The sequence below is a fragment of the Nicotiana sylvestris genome, chromosome 6 (genome assembly GCF_000393655.2).
Source record: "Nicotiana sylvestris chromosome 6, ASM39365v2, whole genome shotgun sequence".
In the NCBI taxonomy this organism is placed as follows: domain Eukaryota; kingdom Viridiplantae; phylum Streptophyta; class Magnoliopsida; order Solanales; family Solanaceae; genus Nicotiana; species Nicotiana sylvestris.
Window position 1 is genome coordinate 186,968,213 of NC_091062.1, and position 20,102 is coordinate 186,988,314.

Genomic DNA, 20,102 nt, shown 5'->3' on the forward strand with positions numbered 1-20,102 from the left:
TATACAGGTGTAGTTCCTTGAAATTTCTTTTCTTCCCCCTCCAAAAAAAAATAAAAAAATTAAAGAAACATAGTCGATGTATAACATCAGAACTGAATTTTTTTTGAATTGGTAAAGTTATCAGTGGTCACAGTGGAATGCTTAAATGCACGAATCACAATGAAGCCTAACATTCATTAGAAAGCTAAACACACTAGAGATAAAGGACCAGATAATATTCATTTTGTGGCAGTATAGAGCTGCGTATTAACAGCAGGCCAACAACCATCTAGACGACAGCTGAATTAGTGAAATACTATTTTTTAGCTGACGAGGCATTTTCCGGTCACTCATTAATATAACAGAGTCAGTTGAATTGATGCATAATCCAAATAATCAAGAAAGAATAGATAACATGGGTACTACAGTTGCACATCACGCCATCTAGAACCTCAAATACACTCTGCAGCATTAGAAACTTGATATGGTTACTGACTGGCTAATTAATTATAAACTACATCACAAATGAAGTATGCTGGCACAATTTGTACACATGAATGAACTTGCTTAAGCTATACTGACAAAGTGACAATGAAGTGTTTAATCTTTTCAAAGTTTCAGCTAAATAGCTGAATCACCCATAACAATAGAGCTTACACAAACGCAGAACAAGATAACTGGATACCATCTCTTCTCATAATAGAGGCTTTTCCCCAACTAAGATACATAAAAATAAAAAAATTATCAGAGATCAGTTGTCACCGCGTAGTCTCACGGCGCCTCACATAACGTGTTCGGTCATTATATCTGGGTCTGTCTTGAGCCCTCTGGGGCACTGGCTCCACTCTTCTTTGTCTTTCTGGTGACCTTTGAACTATCTCTCCATTCACAAATAGCTCAGCTGGAAGTCATAAAAGAGGTTAAAGGTGTATATCCAGTTAAAGTCGAAGATGTAATGATGAGATACAGAGGGCGCCAACATGATAGCTATAATACAATATCACAAGATAAAGCTCAATTCTTGACAGTTCTATTTATTTACAAAACAATAATCTTTAGCGCAAACTGGAAGGACTTAAAGAGGAAAAACAAAGGAATGAAAAGCGGAACCAGGAAGTAGGTTAAAGGTATTAAACGTAGAATTAGCACTCATGCCCATAACAGATCAAAATAGTTGAGTACTTCATTCCTACACATCATTCTAAAAGAGTAGCAAACTTTCCAATAAAATCATCACTAGAGGTCCATCACCATGACGCTTCTCAAAAGGAATATATCTTGCTTTATCATGATCTCCAATGAGCTACTTTAGAAGGATACACCCTCAAAACAAATAAACAACATACTCAATATATTCCCACTGGGGAGCGTAATATTACGCAGGCCTTACCCCTACCTTGTGAAAGTAGAGAGGTTGTTTCCGATAAACCCTTGGCTCAGGTAAGCATAGTAATAGCAGACCCTCAGCACAAATATTAAGCTAAAAAAAAAGAGTTGTTTTTGAATGCAAAATACTTGAGACTGATAGCAAGCACAGACAAAAACAACAATCAATCCTAGCAATTGTAGCGCAAGTGTAGAAAAGACCAAATGAATTAGAGAGAAAAAGTTCATTTTTTGCCTATTAAGATAGGAAGATCAGCAAAGGGAAAAGCTGTACCTCCATAATCCTTGTTCTCAGGGTCAACATATGAATCTGGAAGGACAAAAAGAACACCAGGCAAACCTATACAGATTCCATAAAACGCAAAGTTTTAAGATTTTTCTCGAACAGCTGCTTTAGGCATTTGCTAACACAATACATAAAATGATCCAAACACAGACCTTCAAGCTTATTCGACGTCTCCTCATCAATCTCACATCCAAAACCAAAGTATCTTTCACATGAAACATTGTATATCCTCTTCTTCGCCTCTTCTTCACTAAATTTCATAATTCATAAGAAAATTCGTATTCAGTATTTCACATGCCTCAGAAAGTACCCTTTTTTCTACAGATAAATGACATTCAAAGGCAGAACCAGTATAAAATTAATCATGAGGCCAGACTACATATATAATTCATATATAAAACTAACCTGCATCTACCGTTTAGTTAAATAAGTTTTTAATTCATAAACAGTAAAAAAAAAAAAAAACATCAACAATTACCTTCCAACAACTTTGGCTAAAGTTTGAATATAACAATCAATCATTTGCTGCTTAGTAGCACCTTCACCTCCAGGTTTATCCATAACTATAAGCCAGTGCTCGTAATCACAACCGGGGAAAAGCGGAGCCATTTCAGTGGGCGGGCGGTCCCCGAAGTTCGACCCGGAATTAAGGGGAGAATAAGCGGAACGATTGGCTCTGCATCTGGTTGTGTTGATCCGGTCCGAACCCGGAGCTACGGCCCGGATGGCATGGGAAATTGAGGGCGTCGAGCGGGTTTGAAAGGGGAAATTTGCGGGTATGGATTTTGGGTTAGAGAAGAAAGGTTCGAAGTCGAGGAGAGTTGGAGAGGTTGCACGGAATGCAGTGGATGTTGTACCCGCCATAGTGATCAGAGTAGTGTGCAGGGGAGGATAAGGGAATGGGTTGAAGAGGAGGGAGTTTTCTGGGTTTAACAGATAACAAAATTGGAAAAATATCTCCGAAAGAAAGAACAGAGAAGTACTTCTGGAGTTGTATGGACCGAGCCAGACAGCTAATTGGGCCAGCTCAAGGAAAAAGCCCATTTGGCATATATATATATATATATTTCTTTTCAAATAATCGAGAAATTCTTGAAGATTAGTACCCGAAGATTTGAAATTCTATAGATAATGAAATCGTCATCTATTTTTTCTCCGCTTAAATATTAATTTTTTATCTGTAATAGAGTTCGAACCTTAATGTACGCCTACACATTACGGTATTCCACTAAATCAAAACGTAGGCCATATCAACTTTTGCAAAGAGAATAACAACAAAAACAACAATATACTTAGTATTGTATGGGTCCAAATTTGGACGACCACGACCGTTGACGAATACGACAAACGACAAGATCATCGTGGCTCGACATACTGTGGAGGACGACGGACAAGCGAACAGAGACTGCACGACTTTTACAGTAGTGTAGGTCCATTAGGAGGCATTAGGAATATTCTTTCGAATATTCCATATGATTTGTCTTTTAGGGCTTAGAAGAGGTTTGTCCCTTATATATAACAGAGAAACAACCTTGTAAAGCTCTCTCTTTTCTCTGCTTTTCCAGCTAAGAACACTGATTGTAATACTTGCCTACATAAACGATTGGTATCTTTTAATGTTCAATGATTCATCTTCACAAAACCAAGAAATATTATCCATTGTGTTCGTCGTATATACCTTTTGTTCTAGAAATTATTATACTTAGCTAAGATTTACCCCTTCACTTTCTTTAATTGATTTGTTCAAAAAAGTTCCAATATCTTTTTAGTCAAACAATTTGGCGTCGTTTGTAAAGATTTCTATAGCTGAGGTTTTAGTTTCGTCCAGATCCTTGAAAGGGATAATCACTTCTTCTTAGCCTCGGAAAGACCAACAATGGAAGGAAAGGGGGAAGCAAGATTAAAGGCAATAGTAGGTGTCACAAACAACCTTCTGGATTCCAGCAACGAAGCTGGTAGGGAAGACAATGAAAACGTAACGCCAAGCGTTACATCTGAGGGAGATGCCTCAACCCCCTCCCCCTCCACACAAAAGCATGATTGTCTCGCGCGATAGGGAAACCTCAACATCCTCAGCAGGAAAAGCACCACTGGCGGTGAAAAGGCTATTAGAAGAGTGGTTGACAAACACCTTGAACAACATACTCGACAAACCCATTCAAAGGGATACCGGAGGCACAATACACGCAGAAACCGCAGCTGTCGCCGATGAGCCAGAAACTCCATGCACAGGTAACACTCATACTGTCATTGATGCAGGTAGCGATGCACTTGCGGCCATCTTAAAGAAAATGGAAGAGATGGAAAATGAGAACAAAACGCTCCGCGATCAGATGAAGGAGCATCAGGAAAGGGTTAATAAAATACCAGGCGCTCCGAAGTTGCTACCAAAACGTGATGTAGGCCGATTCGTCGAATAGCCATATAGTGAAGGGGCAACTCCCCACTCTATTCCGAAAACCTTCAAAATGTTGCCATACTTGAAAATATATGATGGCACCACGGACCCGGATGATCACTTAATCCACCACGTCACTACAGTAAAAGGCAACGATCTATCAAAAAAACAGGTGCCATCTGTGTTGCTGAAAAAGTTCGGCGAAACTCTGACATGGGGAGCGTTGACATGGTACGATCGATATCAACGTTCGAAGAAATGGCAGATAAATTCGTCACCGCTCACGCAGGAGCGAAAAAGGCAGAGGCCAGGGTAAATGACATCTTCGCCGTCAGGCAGACGACAGGCGAAGAACTTCGAGATTTCCTAGCTCGATTTAACAGGGTAAGAATGAGCCTACCAAACGTATCAGAAAGGATGGCGGTAGCAGCCTTCCAAAATGGGTTAAACAGAAATGGGTCAAAAGCAACCAAAAAGATGCTAAGTAGACTCATGAAGTACCCTCTCACCACGTGGGAAGAAATCCAATAATGCCTATTGTGCCGAAGTAAGGGCAGACGAAGATGACCTAAATGGTTTGATCCAACGGCTAACATCGGTCCAAATCGAAACAAGGAGAGATCGCCGCAATGATGGTCGAAGGGACCAACAATCTCATTTCAATCGAGAAAGGCATCAGCCCTACATCCGAACATCCAACCCACCTCCTCCACGAGATGCAGACATCACGCCTCGACACACCGTGCCACCTCGAAACGAAAGAGGTATGCCTCCACTATTATCTGCTCATAGCTTTTGTATTTCTCCTTCAAAAATAGTGTATACACTAGAAAAGCTCGGCACAAAGGTGCAGTGGCCGCAAATGATGAAGTCAGATCCGAGCACCTAGAGATCGAATGTTCTGTGTGAATTCCACCAGGAAAGAGGACACAAGACTGAATACTGCATAGGTCTGCGACAGGAAGTGGTAAGAATGCTAAATCAGGGATACCTGAAAGAACTGCTAAGCGATCGAGGACGGGTTAACTTCGCTCGCGGACGCGATCAACCTCAAGGACCCCCAAAACCACCTTCACCAGCTTGCACCATATAAATGATCATTGGTGACGACGATGATTCGGTAATCAACCATGTAAAATTCACTGTCACACACAAACTTAAGAGGATAGTTGCTCACGAACGGTACAACGACCTCGAAGATAGTATCATCTTCGATAAGTCAGATACCAACGGTTTGTCTTTCCCTCACTATGATGCTTTGTTATAACTTTACGTATCACTAATACCGATGTAAAAAGAATAATGGTGGATGACGGAAGCGGCGCGTGTATCATTCATCCACGAGTCCTCGTACAGATGAGACTCGAGGATAAGATAGTACCACACTGCATAACACTAACGGGTTTTAATCATGCAGTGGAACGGACCTCTGGAGAGATAGTGTTACTCGTTCTGGCAGGATGAGTCACTCTGGAAATGACGTTTCATGTCATGAACCAGGAAACAGCCTACAACGCTATAATAGGGCATCCATAGATACACATCATGTGAGCCGTCCCGTCAATTTTCTATCTAGTAATCAAATTTCCTACCCCATAGGGAATATTTAGCATCCAAGGCGAGAAATGCACCATCCAAGAATGCTACTGAATTGCCCATGATTGCACACACACCCAACAACTAAAGGGGTCAAGTGCGGAAGCATAGCAATCAGCCATGTCGGGAACCAAACCCGACATACAAATAGAGGCCATCAAAGACCCGAATGTCGTAGAAGCCTGTAAGGCAACCGTAGAAGACCTCGACCCCATTCAATTGGACAACACCAACAGTATGAAAAAATCTTATATTGGACACAACCTCTCAGAACCAGGTAAGTTCCATAAGTTCTTAACTAACAATGCCTATTTGTTTGCCTTTTCTCATTCAGATATGTCGAGAATCCCAAGGGACATCGCCATACACAGGCTGAATGTCGACCCTCTTTACCAGCCAGTACGGCAAATGAGGAAAAATTCAATGTCGTCGTCAATAAGGCGGTCGGCAAAGAAGTTGATAAGTTGCTCGCTAATAGTTCCATCCGAGAATCAAAATATCCTCAGTGGGTCGCCAATGTGGTCATGGTAAAAAAGAAGAATGGGAAGTGGTAGATGTGTGTCGACTTCACCAACCTGAACAAAGCATGCCCGAAAGATTCCTTTCCGTTACCATATATCGACCAGCTCATCGATGCAACAGCGGGACATGAACTACTAAGCTTTTTAGACGCTTATTATGGTTACAACCAAATTCTAGTGGCAGAAGAAGACCAAGAAAAGACTACTTTCATCACTCACCAAGGAACGTACTGCTACAGAGTCATGCCGTTCAAACTCAATAATGCAAGGGCGGCGTATCAAAGGTTAGTCACTAAGATGTTCAAAGAACAACTCGGTAAGACCATGGAGGTCTACATCGATGACATGCTAGTGAAGTCGAAAAAGAAGGAGGGTCACATTGGTCATCTGAAGGAAGCCTTCGAAATATTGATGCGATACGGAATGAAACTAAATCCCAAAAAATGCGCCTTTGGCGTAACCTCAGGAAAGTTCCTTGGTTTTTTGGTGTCACAAAGGGGTATCGAAGTCAACCCTGATTAGATCAGGGCCATAGAAGGAATATCGGAGACAATAACCAGCAAGAAGCATGTGCAGAAATTAACAGGACGAATAGCCGCCCTGTTGAGGTTCATCTCACGATCATCAGACAGATGCCATAAATTTTTCAATGTACTAAGGAAGGACCACGTGCTATAGTGGAATTCAGAATGTGTCGACGCTTTGAGAAAACTAAAAGTGTATATGTCCTCGCTGCCACTACTCGTCAAGGCAGACCCGGGCGAATGCCTCCTGGTGTACCTAGCACTCTTCGAAGTCGCGGTAAGTGCAGTTTTGGTCTGCAAAAACAAAGGTACGCAATATCCGATTTACTATATTAGCAAAACCTTAATTGATGCCAAAAAAAGGTACCCCCACCTTGAGAAACTAGCTCTAGCATTAGTCGTAGCTTCACGAAAGCTTAGACCATATTTTCAATGTCACCCCATAAAGGTGGTGACAACCTTCCCCCCTCAGGGGTATCCTACACAAACCCGAGTTATCGAGTAGGTTGGCCAAATGGGCCATAGAATTAAGCAAGCACGATATAACATACCAACAACGAATATCTATAAAGTCGCAGGTGCTCGCCGATTTCGTTGCCGATTTCAGCGCAGAAGTATTGCCTGAAGTAGATCAGGAGGTGCTCCGCGCTTCTGCACATTCCGACCTCTGGGTCCTCTACAACGACGGCGCATCTAATGCATCGGGATCAAGACTGGGACTCGTCCTCAAGGTTCCTACGGGCGAAGTAATTCGCTAGTCCATACGATGCCCCGAGATGACTAACAATGAGGCCGAGTATGAAGTTGTGATTGCAGGATTGAAATTAGCCCTCAAATATGGCACTCGACGACTTGTCCTCCATTGCGATTCTCAACTCATGGTGAACCAAGTCACTGGGACTTTCCAAGTCAAAGAATAGAGACTACAAAAGTACCAGTCAGAAATTCATAAACTGCTACCAGAATTCGACGAATGCCGCATCGACCAGATACCCAGGGTGCAGAATATCGAAGTGAACGGTCTCACTATGCTAGCGACAGCCACCATAAATATCAACAAGGAAAACGTGGTCACTCTACTCCATTCCTCAATAGACCAGGCCGAGGTACATTCTGTAAACCTAACTTGGGACTGGCACAACCGTATCGTAACATATTTGCAGGATGGAACACTCCCATGAGATAAGAAAGAAGACAAAAAGCTTCGAATATAGGCGGCCAGATATAGTCTCGTAAACTGTGATCTTTACAAAAGAACGTTTGTCGGCCCTTGGCCAAGTGTCTTGGGACTAATCAAATGAGGCGATTACTAGAAGATGTACACGAGAGGCATTGCGACGCCCATATGGGCAACTGTGCCCTCGTTAGATGCCTCATCCGCGTTGGATACTACTGGCCTACCATGAAAAAATAAGCCACAAATTTCGTCAGGAAGTGTGAACAGTGTCAAAAATACACCCCTATGATACACCAAGCAGGAGAACTCCTGCATTCCGTCACTTCGCCATGACCATTCATAAAGTGGGGGATGGATATTTTCGGACCCCTCCCAGCAGGATGAGGTAAGGTATGCTTCCTTTTGGTTTTAACTAACTATTTTTCTAAATGGGTGGAAGCAGGTGCATATACTCAAATACGTGAGCAAGAAGTTATCGCGTTTATATGGGAAAATATAATATGCCGCTTCGGCATTCCCAAAGAAATCAGCTGTGACAATGGACCTCAGTTCGTCGGAAAGAAAATGACCGCGTTTTTTGAAAAATGGCATATCAAGTGAATACTCTCCAAACCATACCATCCCACCGGCAACGGTCAAGCCGAATCCTCCAATAAAATGATACTGAATATATTGAAAAAGAAGCTCGAGGACGCTGAGGGGCTATGGCCTGAACTGCTGCCAGAAGTACTATGGGCATACCGCACTACGCCGAAAACTAGCACAAGCGAGATGCCATATTCACTAGTCTACGGGACTGACGCGGTTATACCCGTTGAAGTTGGAGAACCTAGCTTGAGTTACTCCAATAAAAGCGGACCAAGTAACGACGAAAGTAGGCTACAAGATCTGGATGAAGTCGAAGAACGAAGAGATATGGCCCACGTAAGAATGGTAGCCCAAAAGCAACAAGCAAAAAGGTACTATAATAAGAAGGTCAAAGTACGACCACTCAAGGTCGGAGACTACATACTCAAAGCTAAAACACAAGTAGCGAAAGACCCTAATGAGGGAAAATTGGGAACAAACTGGGATGGACCATACAAAATCACAGCGGCAGCAAACAAAGGAGCATTCCAGTTAGAGATAATGGAAGGAAAACTACTCCAAAACAATTGGAATGTCGCCCATCTCAAATACTTCCACTTCTGAAAAGAGGCGCCACCTAAGTCGTACTCTTTTTCCCTCATCTAGGTTTTGTCCCAATCGGGTTTTCTCAGTAAGGTTTTAATGAGGCGGCAAGGGGGACATCTCGAGGTCCGAAGTATTGTTCATTACCCCGCCCGTCGACGTGATCCCCAGGCCGAGTAATGAAGGGACTAGGTATAGATAGCCAAATCTCCATTGTATGTACAAAGTCAACATGTATTTCCTATAGGAATATAATTAAATCTCCAATGTATGAATGAAAATCCTAATGGCCAAGGCCATCGACAAAAATACAAGTTAGACTTCATTCGAACCACGACGGGATACTACTTCGATGCCAGCTCGAAGGTAACATCCCAATGGCAAAGGCTATCGACAAAAACATGAGTTCGACCTCATTCGAACTACGAAGGGATACTACTTCGGCGCCAGCTCGAAGGTAACATCCCAATGGCCAAGGCAATCGACAAAAACATGAGTTCGACCTCATTCGAACTACGACGGGATACTACTTTGATGCCAGCTTGAAGGTAACATCCCAATGGCCAAGGCCATTGACAAAAACATGAGTTCGACCTCATTCGTACTACGACGGGATACTACTTCGACGCCAGCTTGAAGATAACATCCCAATGGCCAAGGCCATCTACAAAAACATGAGTTTGACCTCATTCGAACTACGACGGGATACTACTTCGACACTAGCTCGAAGATAACATCCTAATGGCCAAGGCCATCGACAAAAATATAAGTTCGACTTTATTCGAACTACGACAGGATACTACTTCGACGTCAGCTCGAAAGTAACATCCCAATGGCCAAGGCCATCGACAAAGACACAAGTTCAACTTCACTCGAACTACAATGGGATATTACCTCGATATCGGCTCGAAGGTAACATCCCGAAGGCTAAGGCTGTCACCAAAAGTAAAGGGTCCGACATCACCCAAATCGACAAAAATATAACAAAGATTACCACAGAATCGACAAAACATTTTTTTTCATTACAACAAAATATTGCCATCACCAATCTTTACAATGGGCTCAAAGACGCCCTTACAAAAATCCTAAAGCAAAAGTAAGCACAAACCAAAAATTACACACCGTCCATGGTACCATACACATCTTCGTACCAAGAATCAAAGGCAAGACGACTCTTATCATCAGAGTTGATATTATCTTCGTCAAGCGTAAGTGGGTCATATCCGCATGCCTCGCGAGCTGCCCGAGCCTTGGCACGCATATCCTAAAGTTTAGCTTCAGATGCCCTCCCGTCGGTGTGAAGAGCCTTGTACACATTGAGCTAGGCCACGGTGTGAAACCATAACTCATATAAATGACGAGGCACGATGGGATCGGCCTAGGCACGATGGGATTGGCCTAGGCATGAGACGTAGAAGGTTGTAAGTGTCGACGCGCGTCCTCCGTTCTCAATGATGTCACTTGTCCGGTCAACGCGAATAACTCCGCCTCCAACTCCTTAACACACCCTTCAAGCCCTGCTACCTTAAGTGCGGATGCCTCTTTCTCCTTGGTCAGCTCCGACCTATAGACACAGAGGGTATTTTCCAAGGTCGCCGCTTCGGAAATAGCAGTCTCCATCTTATCGGCACTAATACTCAACTCACCCTTAAGCCCATCAATCTCCGCCATCTTCATACCCAATTCGGCAGTCAAACTAGCCACCTTTGCTTGCAAGTTCGTATTCTCGGCCATCACCTCTCTACTTAACTCAAGCTCATCTTCCTTCACCTTAAGGGATGCCTCAAGTTCACTGTTGCAGGTGACAGCCTTCATAAGGTCCTCGTCTCGCTCCCTCAGTCCTCAACATTGTGCACCAGTTGATTCTCCCTCTGTTTTAGCCCCTCGCGGAATAGTTGAAAATCAGGGTCCTGATTATAGATGTCGGCCATCGCATGATGCTTAGTGCGATATTCTTGATATTTGGAAGACATCTTCCCGTAGATGGTCGTACTCCTCCGTTCCCGGTGCTTGCGCTCAGTCTCCATGGTAAGGGTCTGGCACAACAAAGAAGAAGTTAAAATAAAAAGACAAGTCGACAATAACAATGCAAACCTAACGAAGAAAAGGAAAAAGAAAAACATCTACCCGCAAGACCATGTCGGCGACGTTCCAAGATAACTCCATGTCGCTCATCGCTCTTAGCGCCTCGCTCTCGGGGGCAGCACATAAAGGGGCTAAAGCAGACGCCACCTGATTACAATTCGACAATAAGTTGTAGTCCCCTAGGACAACTATATGCCGATCAGAACCCTCCACTCCGACCTCCACATGAGTATGGCGTTCTAAAAACTCACGAACATCCTCTGGGTCAACATTTGAACCCGAGCCTTTGCCCTCGACGCGCAGGCCCCCTCCAATGTTAGATGACGCGCCACCCTCAGCGGAGCGCACAGAGCCGCCTCCTGGGTAAACCCCTTCCGTTTAGGGAGACCTCCCCGTCAAGATGGCATCGGCCATAAATATGGGTACAGGTGCCGTCTGCGAATCACCCATCCTACTTCTATCGATGTCCACGACCACGTCCTTCCCAATCTCCACTCTCTTCCTTTTTCTCAGTAACGATTCATCCCTGTTAGAGGACTCGTCCAAGATATGAGGGGTCGGTACAGAAGAGGCCTCTTCCCTCATGACCATATCCCAAAAAGGCCCCTCCATTTGTATCGGCTGAGTACGAGCCCCTCGGACGGATTCATTCAAAGTAAACTACATTCCTGCAGCAACGACAGCCTGTCGGAATGCAAAGACTGGAGCCCTCTGCCTAGAAGCTCCTCGACATGTCATCACGAAAAGTCATATCAATAGACAACGGTATATAACCAACGAAGTGATATAGGGGAAGACATTACCAGATACCATAACATTTTACGAAGGCGGGCCAATCTCAGGTCTCCGTTGTATGGGGCAACAGACGGGCTACCCAATCCCTTATACCTGCAATAGGGCGGGGTGGACGCCTCATAGCTGCAGACGATAAGCAAACAAACCCTATAATGAATGAAGAGGAAAAGAAAAGAGTAAAACAAGTGGCGACACTTACGATTCTCGTTCCACCGCTCCAGGAACCTAGCGGAGTCGGACACAATGTATTCGATTTTGACAAAGAAGTACTTATGCCAAAACTTGCGACTTGTTTGGTCGTCGGTCCCAACCACCAGCCCTTTTGTCCCACGGTGCCTCAAATGCACCATAGTGTCCCTATGAAAGCTGGGTGAGAACAAGTGCAAGAGGTGGTGAACGGTAACCTCGCACCCCGCCAACTCCGCATACTTTGTCAACAACAGAAGTATCTTAAGCATGTATGGTGAAAGTTGCGCCGGTCAAACTTGATAGAATCTGAAGAACTCTTCCGCTAATGGAAGAAGGGGGAAATAATGACCAATCACGAATGGGTATTCATAAAAAATGCAGTACCCAGGCCTATGGACTTCCACGAAGTCCCTTCCCACTGGAACCATATCAACATGAGCGGGGATGCTATACTTTGTACGGAAAGCGTCAATATGAACTTGTTCTGTTTCAGAAAGCACGGGGGTAGGAGTAGGAGGAGGATCTTTGAGGAAGTCACTTCGAGACATGGGGTGTCTCGGTAGCAACTCCTCCACGGTGGGAAAACTGTCCCCTTCTTCCACCGTCATATCCTCACCGCTAGAGTGGAGCGCCACGGACAATCAAGAAAACAAGGTCATACAATTCAAGCGATTGAATATCCCTTTGCTTGACGTGAGATCAAGAAAACAATAAGCACGGATTTCTCAATGGTAATCGATGAAAAAACTGAATTTTTTTAAAAATATTTGGGCTCCCTTCACCATCGTTCTTTCTTGGAATGCTTGACGTGAGATCAAGAAAATAATAAGCACGGATTTTTCAATAGTAATCGATGGCAAGGCCTCAATCGAAGTGGAATACGATATAGTAGACCGGATACTAGGTGGATTATTTCGTTGCTCGACGACGAATTCGCCGGAAATTAGGGTTTGTTCTTGAACAAAGATGACGGAGTTTGGGGCTGAGCAACTTGATTTTCTGTTAATATATTTCAATGTATTTTCAATGTATCACGATGTATTTTCATGTATTTCATTGTATTCATTGTCTTTTTTTTAATTGTAATTCAATGTATCTTGTTGTATTCCATGTATTTCATTGTATTCACTTTCATTGCATTTCAGTGTATCCCGCTGTATTATATGTATTTCATTATATTCACTGTCTCGCTATATGTCATTAATGTATTCATATATTTTTTTTAATTAATATAATTTATGTATTCAGATGTATTATATAATTTCTCCGAGGATTGCTATGTTTTTGTGGTATTTTTTGGTTGAGAATCTTCTTTATAACTGAAAATACAAAATTTTTGTGTTATAATTGAGTTTGTTGAGTTATATTAGGAGTCTATTATATTAATTGATTCACTTTCCGTTTTAAAAACAGTGTAATCCCTTATTTCACGCCGTGAATACAGTCGAATACAGTTGAATACAATAATCTATCCAGCTGTAATCCCATGTTTCACTCCATGAATACAGTCGAATACACTCGAATACAACAACTGATTAGCTGGACTTCCCAGATTCACGCCTATTTTTGCTACTGTATTCATGAATACAATAGCTTAAATACATCAAGTACATCTTATAACCACACAAAAAGGTATCTATAATCTGTAATATAGCAAATGGTATCTATAGATGGCTAATTACTACCAAAAGATAGTGCTTTATGAAAATTTCTTTTATATATATATATATATGTATGATTCACACACCTACCACTAGCCAGAAAGACAGAATAGGACGACTAGATGATTTAGTTATTTTTTGGTTATTCCAATTAGGTCTTATATTTAAAAAAGGCAAAGAAGTTCGATTTTAGTTCAATTTTTACGTTTGGTTTACTATTTTCTAGGATAAAATTTCCAAAAAAAAAAATTATTTTATGAAAGTACGCATCCATATAGAAAGTTTTCTTAAAGAGTAGCTTAATTACTAGTATATAATTTTTGTTTGATTTTATTAATTGATTATTATTATTGGGTTAATTTTTTTAATTTAATTATTGAGTTATATCACGACTATTTTCAAAGCGAAAATTTTAAAATTATCAATTTATGAGAATCAACTTAAAACTTCTTTTAATCATGATTTTTTTTCAAAAACCAACAAATGATACTGTTCAAATTATACTCCAATATATAAATTACTAATATTGTATCACTAAAAAGAGAAACTATATATTACTTAGAATTTTAAAATTATGCATCAAAAGAAATTGCTTATGAAATAATATAATTGTAGGAAACAAAATATAGGCTAATGTAAAGAAATTTAAAAAAAGAAAGAGGATGGAAGATTTACTAGCAAACGAGAAGAAAAAAAGGGTAAAACGAAATAGGAGGAAGAGACTGCTGCAAAGAATTGAACCCAGATACATACGGTTAATGAGAGACTTCTGTTGCGGAAGCCAAATGTATATAGTGTGAATAAGTCACAACTACTATACCAAAAATTATGACAGCCACCAAATAATAAATAAGACAATAAAACAACAATAAAGGAAACACCAGAATTTACGAGGTTCGGCTAATTTTGCCTACTCCTCGGACACAACCAATATTTTATTCCACTCCAAAAATACAAGTGAAATAATACTAAAGAGAGAAGATACAAATGCCTTAAACAGATGAGAAGGCAAATGAGAGGTGTGTTTAAATCCTAAACATTAGGCCTTCTTTTATAGGGGAAAAATCCCCCCAAACTTAACTCCCAACCAATGTGGGACTTTGGCATTTTGCCAAACTTCAACAAATCTCCACCTTGGCAAAATTCCACATTTTCAATTCTCTCTCAATAACAAATTTTGGTTGTGTCTTCATCTTCAATCTTCAGTGTTCAACAATGTTGATCAAATCCAAACAATGTTGAAACTTGATCGCAGTCACCACCTTAGTTAGCATATCAGCAGGATTCTCCGTAGTATGAATTTTCTTCACTGTGACTCCTCCTTCTTCTATGATTTCTCGTACGAAATGATACCGAACATCAATATGCTTCGTCCTTGCATGATAAACTTGGTTCTTCGCTAATTGAATAGCACTTTGACTATCACAAAAAATTGTGATACCTTTTTGTTCAACACCAAGCTCCTTTAGCAATCCTTGAAGCCAAATTGCCTCCTTCACAGCCTCTGTAATAGCCATGTACTCTGCCTCTGTTGTAGACAAAGCAACTGTTGACTGCAAAGTAGACTTCCAACTAACTGGTGCTTTTGCAAAAGTAAACACATAACCAGTAGTTGATCTTCGTTTGTCCATATCACCCGCAAAATCTGAGTCACAATATCCAACTACAAACTGATTGTCTTCCTGCTCAAAAACTAACCCGACATCTACAGTATTATGAATATACCGTAGAATCCACTTCACAGCTTGCCAATGCTCCTTCCCTGGATTGTGCATATATCTGCTAATAACTCCAACAGCTTGTGAAATGTCAGGCCTTGTGCAAACCATTGCATACATCAAGCTACCAACAGCATTTGCGTATGGTACCTTTGACATATACTCTCGTTCAGCTTCATCCATTGGCGACATAATAGTACTTAGCTTAAAATGGGAAGCAAGTGGAGTACTAACTGGCTTAGTCTTGTCATCTATGCCAAAACGTTGAAGTACTCTCTTCAAATATTCCTTTTGAGATAAACAGAGTTTCTTTGAACGTCTATCTCTAATTATCTCCATGCCAAGAATTTTCTTTGCCTCACCCAAATCCTTCATCTCGAACTCCTTCTTCAGTTGAATCTTCAACTTATCAATTTCTTCCGAATTCTTGGAAGCTATCAACATATCATCAACATATAGGAGAAGATATACAAAGGAACCATCTTTAAGCTTGTGCAAATACACACAATGATCGTATTTGCTTCTCTTGTACCCTTGCCGCAACATAAACTCGTCAAATCGCTTGTACCATTGTCTAGAAGATTGTTTCAATCCGTACAACGATTTTTCAAGTTTGCACACCATATTTTCTTTTCCAGCAACTTTGAATCCTTCTGGCTGAGTCATGTAGATTTCCTCCTCCAAGTTTCCATGTAAAAACGCAGTTTTTACATCCATCTGAACTAGTTCCAAATCCAATTGTGCTACCAAAGCCAACATAATTCTAATGGAGGAATGTTTTACAACTGGAGAAAATACTTCATTGTAATCAATTCCCTCCTTTTGAGCATATCCTTTGGCCACCAATCTTGCTTTGTAGCGAACATCTACTTGGTTAGGAAATCCTTCCTTCTTTGCAAATACCCATTTGCACCCAATTGCTTTCTTTCCCTTCGGGAGATTGGCCAATCTCCATGTATGATTCTGATGAAGGGACTGTATTTCATCATTCATGGCAATCCTCCACTTATCTTCTTCTGAACTTTGGACAGCATCTTTATAAGTGGTAGGAACATCATCAGCTACAATTGAGGTTGCACAAGCAACTGTCTCTATGAGACGAACAGGTTTCGTTATTGTTCTTTTTGGCCTGCTGGTTGCTATTGATTCAAGTTGTTGTTGAGGTTCCTGAGTTGGAATCTCCTCTACTGGCTCTCCTTCCAGAGGGTAATCTTCATTTGTTTCCTCCTCTGCTTCTTGTGTAGGAAAAATAAATTTTCCCTCAAACTCCACCTGCTTAGAAGCACCTTTATTTTGTTTGGTATCTTCTGTTACCTTATTTACCATAGCAGATTCATCAAAGGTAACATCCCTGCTGAATATTACTTTCTTTGTCATAGGACACCATAAGCGATATCCTTTGACTCCAGAAGTAATTCCCATAAAAATAGCCTTCTTTGCCCTTGGATCCAATTTTGACTCTGTCACATGATAATATGCAGTTGAGCCAAACACGTGCAAAGAGTTATAATCTACAGCAGGTTTTCCGTACCATTTTTCAAATGGTGTTTTGCCATCAATAGCATCAGATGGTAGACGATTAATGAGGTGGCATGCATATGTAATTGCCTCAGCCCAAAATTCTTTGCCCAAGCCAGCATTGGACAACATACACCGTACCTTCTCCAGCAAGGTCCGGTTCATACGTTCTGCCACTCCATTTTGTTGTGGTGTATGTCTAACAGTGAAGTGTCGGACGATGCCATCATTTTCACAGACCTTATTGAAATGATCATTTTTGTATTCACCTCCATTGTCTGTGCGAATACACTTGATCCTCTTGCCTGTTTGATTCTCCACCATCGTCTTCCATTTGAGAAAAATTCCCAACACTTCATCTTTGCTCTTCATTGTATACACCCATACTCTTCGGGAAAAATCATCAACAAAGGTTACAAAATAGTGCTTCCCACCCAATGAAGGTGTTTTGGAAGGACCCCAAACATCTGAGTGTACATAATCCAAAATGCCTTTAGTATTATGGATCGCTGTACCAAATTTAACCCTTGTCTGTTTCCCTTTAACACAATGCTCACAAAACTCCAAGTTGCAAGCCTTTACTCCTTTTAACAATCCTTGATCTGATAGAGTTTTCAAGGATTTTCCTCCAGCATGTCCCAAGCGCATGTGCCATAGCTTGGTTGCTTCTGCTTCTTTGTCATCACTGGATGTCACTGTCGCTGTCCCAATAACTGTACTGCCACGATAGCGGTACATATTATTATTCTTCCGATTAGCCTTCATTACCACTAGTGCACCGGAGCATACTCTCATCACTCCATTTTCTGCAATGATTTTGAACCCTTTTGATTCTAGGGCTCCCACAGAGATGAGATTCTTCTTCAAATCCGGTACATATCGAACATCTGTTAATGTTCTGATCATTCCATCATGGTTCCTTAATCGTATTGAACCAATGCCATATGAGGTAAGAGGGCTGTTATCCGCTGTGTGGATGACTCCATATTCTCCTTCTTGAAATTCCACAAACCAGTCCCTGTTGGGACACATATGATGGCTACAAGCCGAGTCCATCAACCATATGTCTGATGATGTTAATGACTCTGTTGTAACTAATGAGAAGTCTGAATCATCACAATCAGCTACATTTGAATCCATAATGGCCTTTCCATTGTTATGTTTGGCCTTATTCTTCAACTTCGGACAGTCTTTCTTCCAGTGCCCCTTTTCTCGACAAAAGGCACATTCATCTTTGCTGGGTCTGGATCTTGACTTGGATCTTCCCTTCTTTGTCCTCATTTGACTTTGAGGACGACCCCTCACAAATAGTGCTTCTCCTTCTCCGCCCTTCTGTTTTTCTCGCTTTCTTTGTTCATAGCTGTACAAAGCCGAACAAACTTCTCTGAGAGAAATTTCGTCATTTCCATGGAGTAGAGTAGTTTCAAGGTGCTCGTACTCATCAGGAAGTGACGCCAACAACATTAAGGCCAAGTCACCATCATCATAAGTTGTATCCATATTTTGCAAATCTGTGACCAACTTATTGAAACTGGTGATATGTTCATTCATCGTGGTACCAGGAACATAGGTGAAGTGAAACAGTCTCTTCTTCATGTACAATTTATTTTGACTATTTTTCTTCAAAAATTTATCCTCCAGTGCTTTCCATAATTTACTTGCAGAAGTTTCCTTTGTGTATGGATATTTCTGCTCTCTAGCAAGGTAGGATCGAATGGTACCGCAAGCAACACGGTTGATAATTCTCCAATCTTCTTCTCCAATAACATCTGGTTTCTTTTCTTCAATGGCCAGATCTAGCCCTTGTTGAAAAAGGACATCTAGAACCTCGCCTTGCCACATCCCAAAATGTCCGGACCCGTCAAATATTTCTACCGCAAATTTCGCATTTGACACAATTCTTGTCATAAGCGAAGATGCCAATGATGACGTATTGTTGACACTTGATGTAGATTCTTCTTGTTTATTGTCTCCCATCTTTGACACAAATATTATTTAATAGCTGACGACACAAATCAAGATTATTTCCTTTCTGGTGTGGAAGATCAGACTAAGCTGCAACCACAGAGCATACTCAGACAGAACCTTGACTCAGTTACCAAGATAAATCTTTTCTGATGTGGAAGATCAGACTATGCTGCAACCACAGAGCATACTTAGACAGTACCTTGGCTCTGATACCAATTGTTGCGGAAGCCAAATGTATATAGTGTGAATAAGTCACAACTACTATACCAAAAATTATGACAGCCACCAAATAATAAATAAGACAATAAAACAACAATAAAGGAAACACCAGAATTTACGAGGTTCGGCTAATTTTGCCTACTCCTCGGACACAACCAATATTTTATTCCACTCCAAAAATACAAGTGAAATAATACTAAAGAGAGAAGATACAAATGCATTAAACAGATGAGAAGGCAAATGAGAGGTGTGTTTAAATCCTAAACATTAGGCCTTCTTTTATAGGGGAAAAATCCCCCCCCCCAAACTTAACTCCCAACCAATGTGGGACTTTGGCATTTTGCCAAACTTCAACAACTTCAGCACCAACGCCGAACCATGGCACCCACACAGAAATCAACATATTTATTTAGAATTTCTGTCGCAGCGTGCGGGTGGCGTACCACCCCATGTAGATCCGCCCCTGTTTGAAGCTGTCACAAAGTTTAAAACGCAAATTTGACGTGTCAATTGAATCGTAGTAACAGTAAAAAAGAAATATTGGAGTAACAGAAAATTAGTAAACAGAAACATTTGTTAAAGATTTATCCGAATGTTCAATGAGCGTCACAAAGGAAAATTGTGAAAGTCGCATGACATGATATTTGGCAGTTCTCTGGTATCAAATATTGGTCCCGAAAAAAAAAACGACAAAAATTAAAACAGAATATTAATTTTGTTCACTCACAAAAATAATCTTAATACTGATATAAGGTACATTACCAAATTCATGTGACAAATTAAAACTAACAATGCAGATGCGTATGAAGCTTGTTATAAAAACAAACAGGAGCAAACGTGTACAGCAACAACAAAAACTCAATGTAATCCCATAAATGGGGCCTAGGGAAAATAATTGTACGCAGAATTTAT

General features: G+C 41.2%; 1 protein-coding gene across 1 annotated transcript; it reads right to left on the reverse strand.

Moving 5' to 3' along the window:
• Window positions 1-523: 523 nt before the first annotated feature.
• On the reverse strand, window positions 524-2,606 carry LOC104225197 (multiple organellar RNA editing factor 2, chloroplastic-like). Its single transcript, XM_009776963.2, has 4 exons — window positions 2,130-2,606; window positions 1,804-1,901; window positions 1,640-1,705; window positions 524-880 (listed from the first exon to the last, which is right to left on the reverse strand). Exons 1-4 carry the CDS (start codon window positions 2,513-2,515, stop codon window positions 738-740), a joined length of 693 nt encoding a protein of 230 aa, XP_009775265.1. The 5' UTR covers window positions 2,516-2,606; the 3' UTR covers window positions 524-737.
• Between the last annotated feature and the right edge of the window lie 17,496 nt (window positions 2,607-20,102).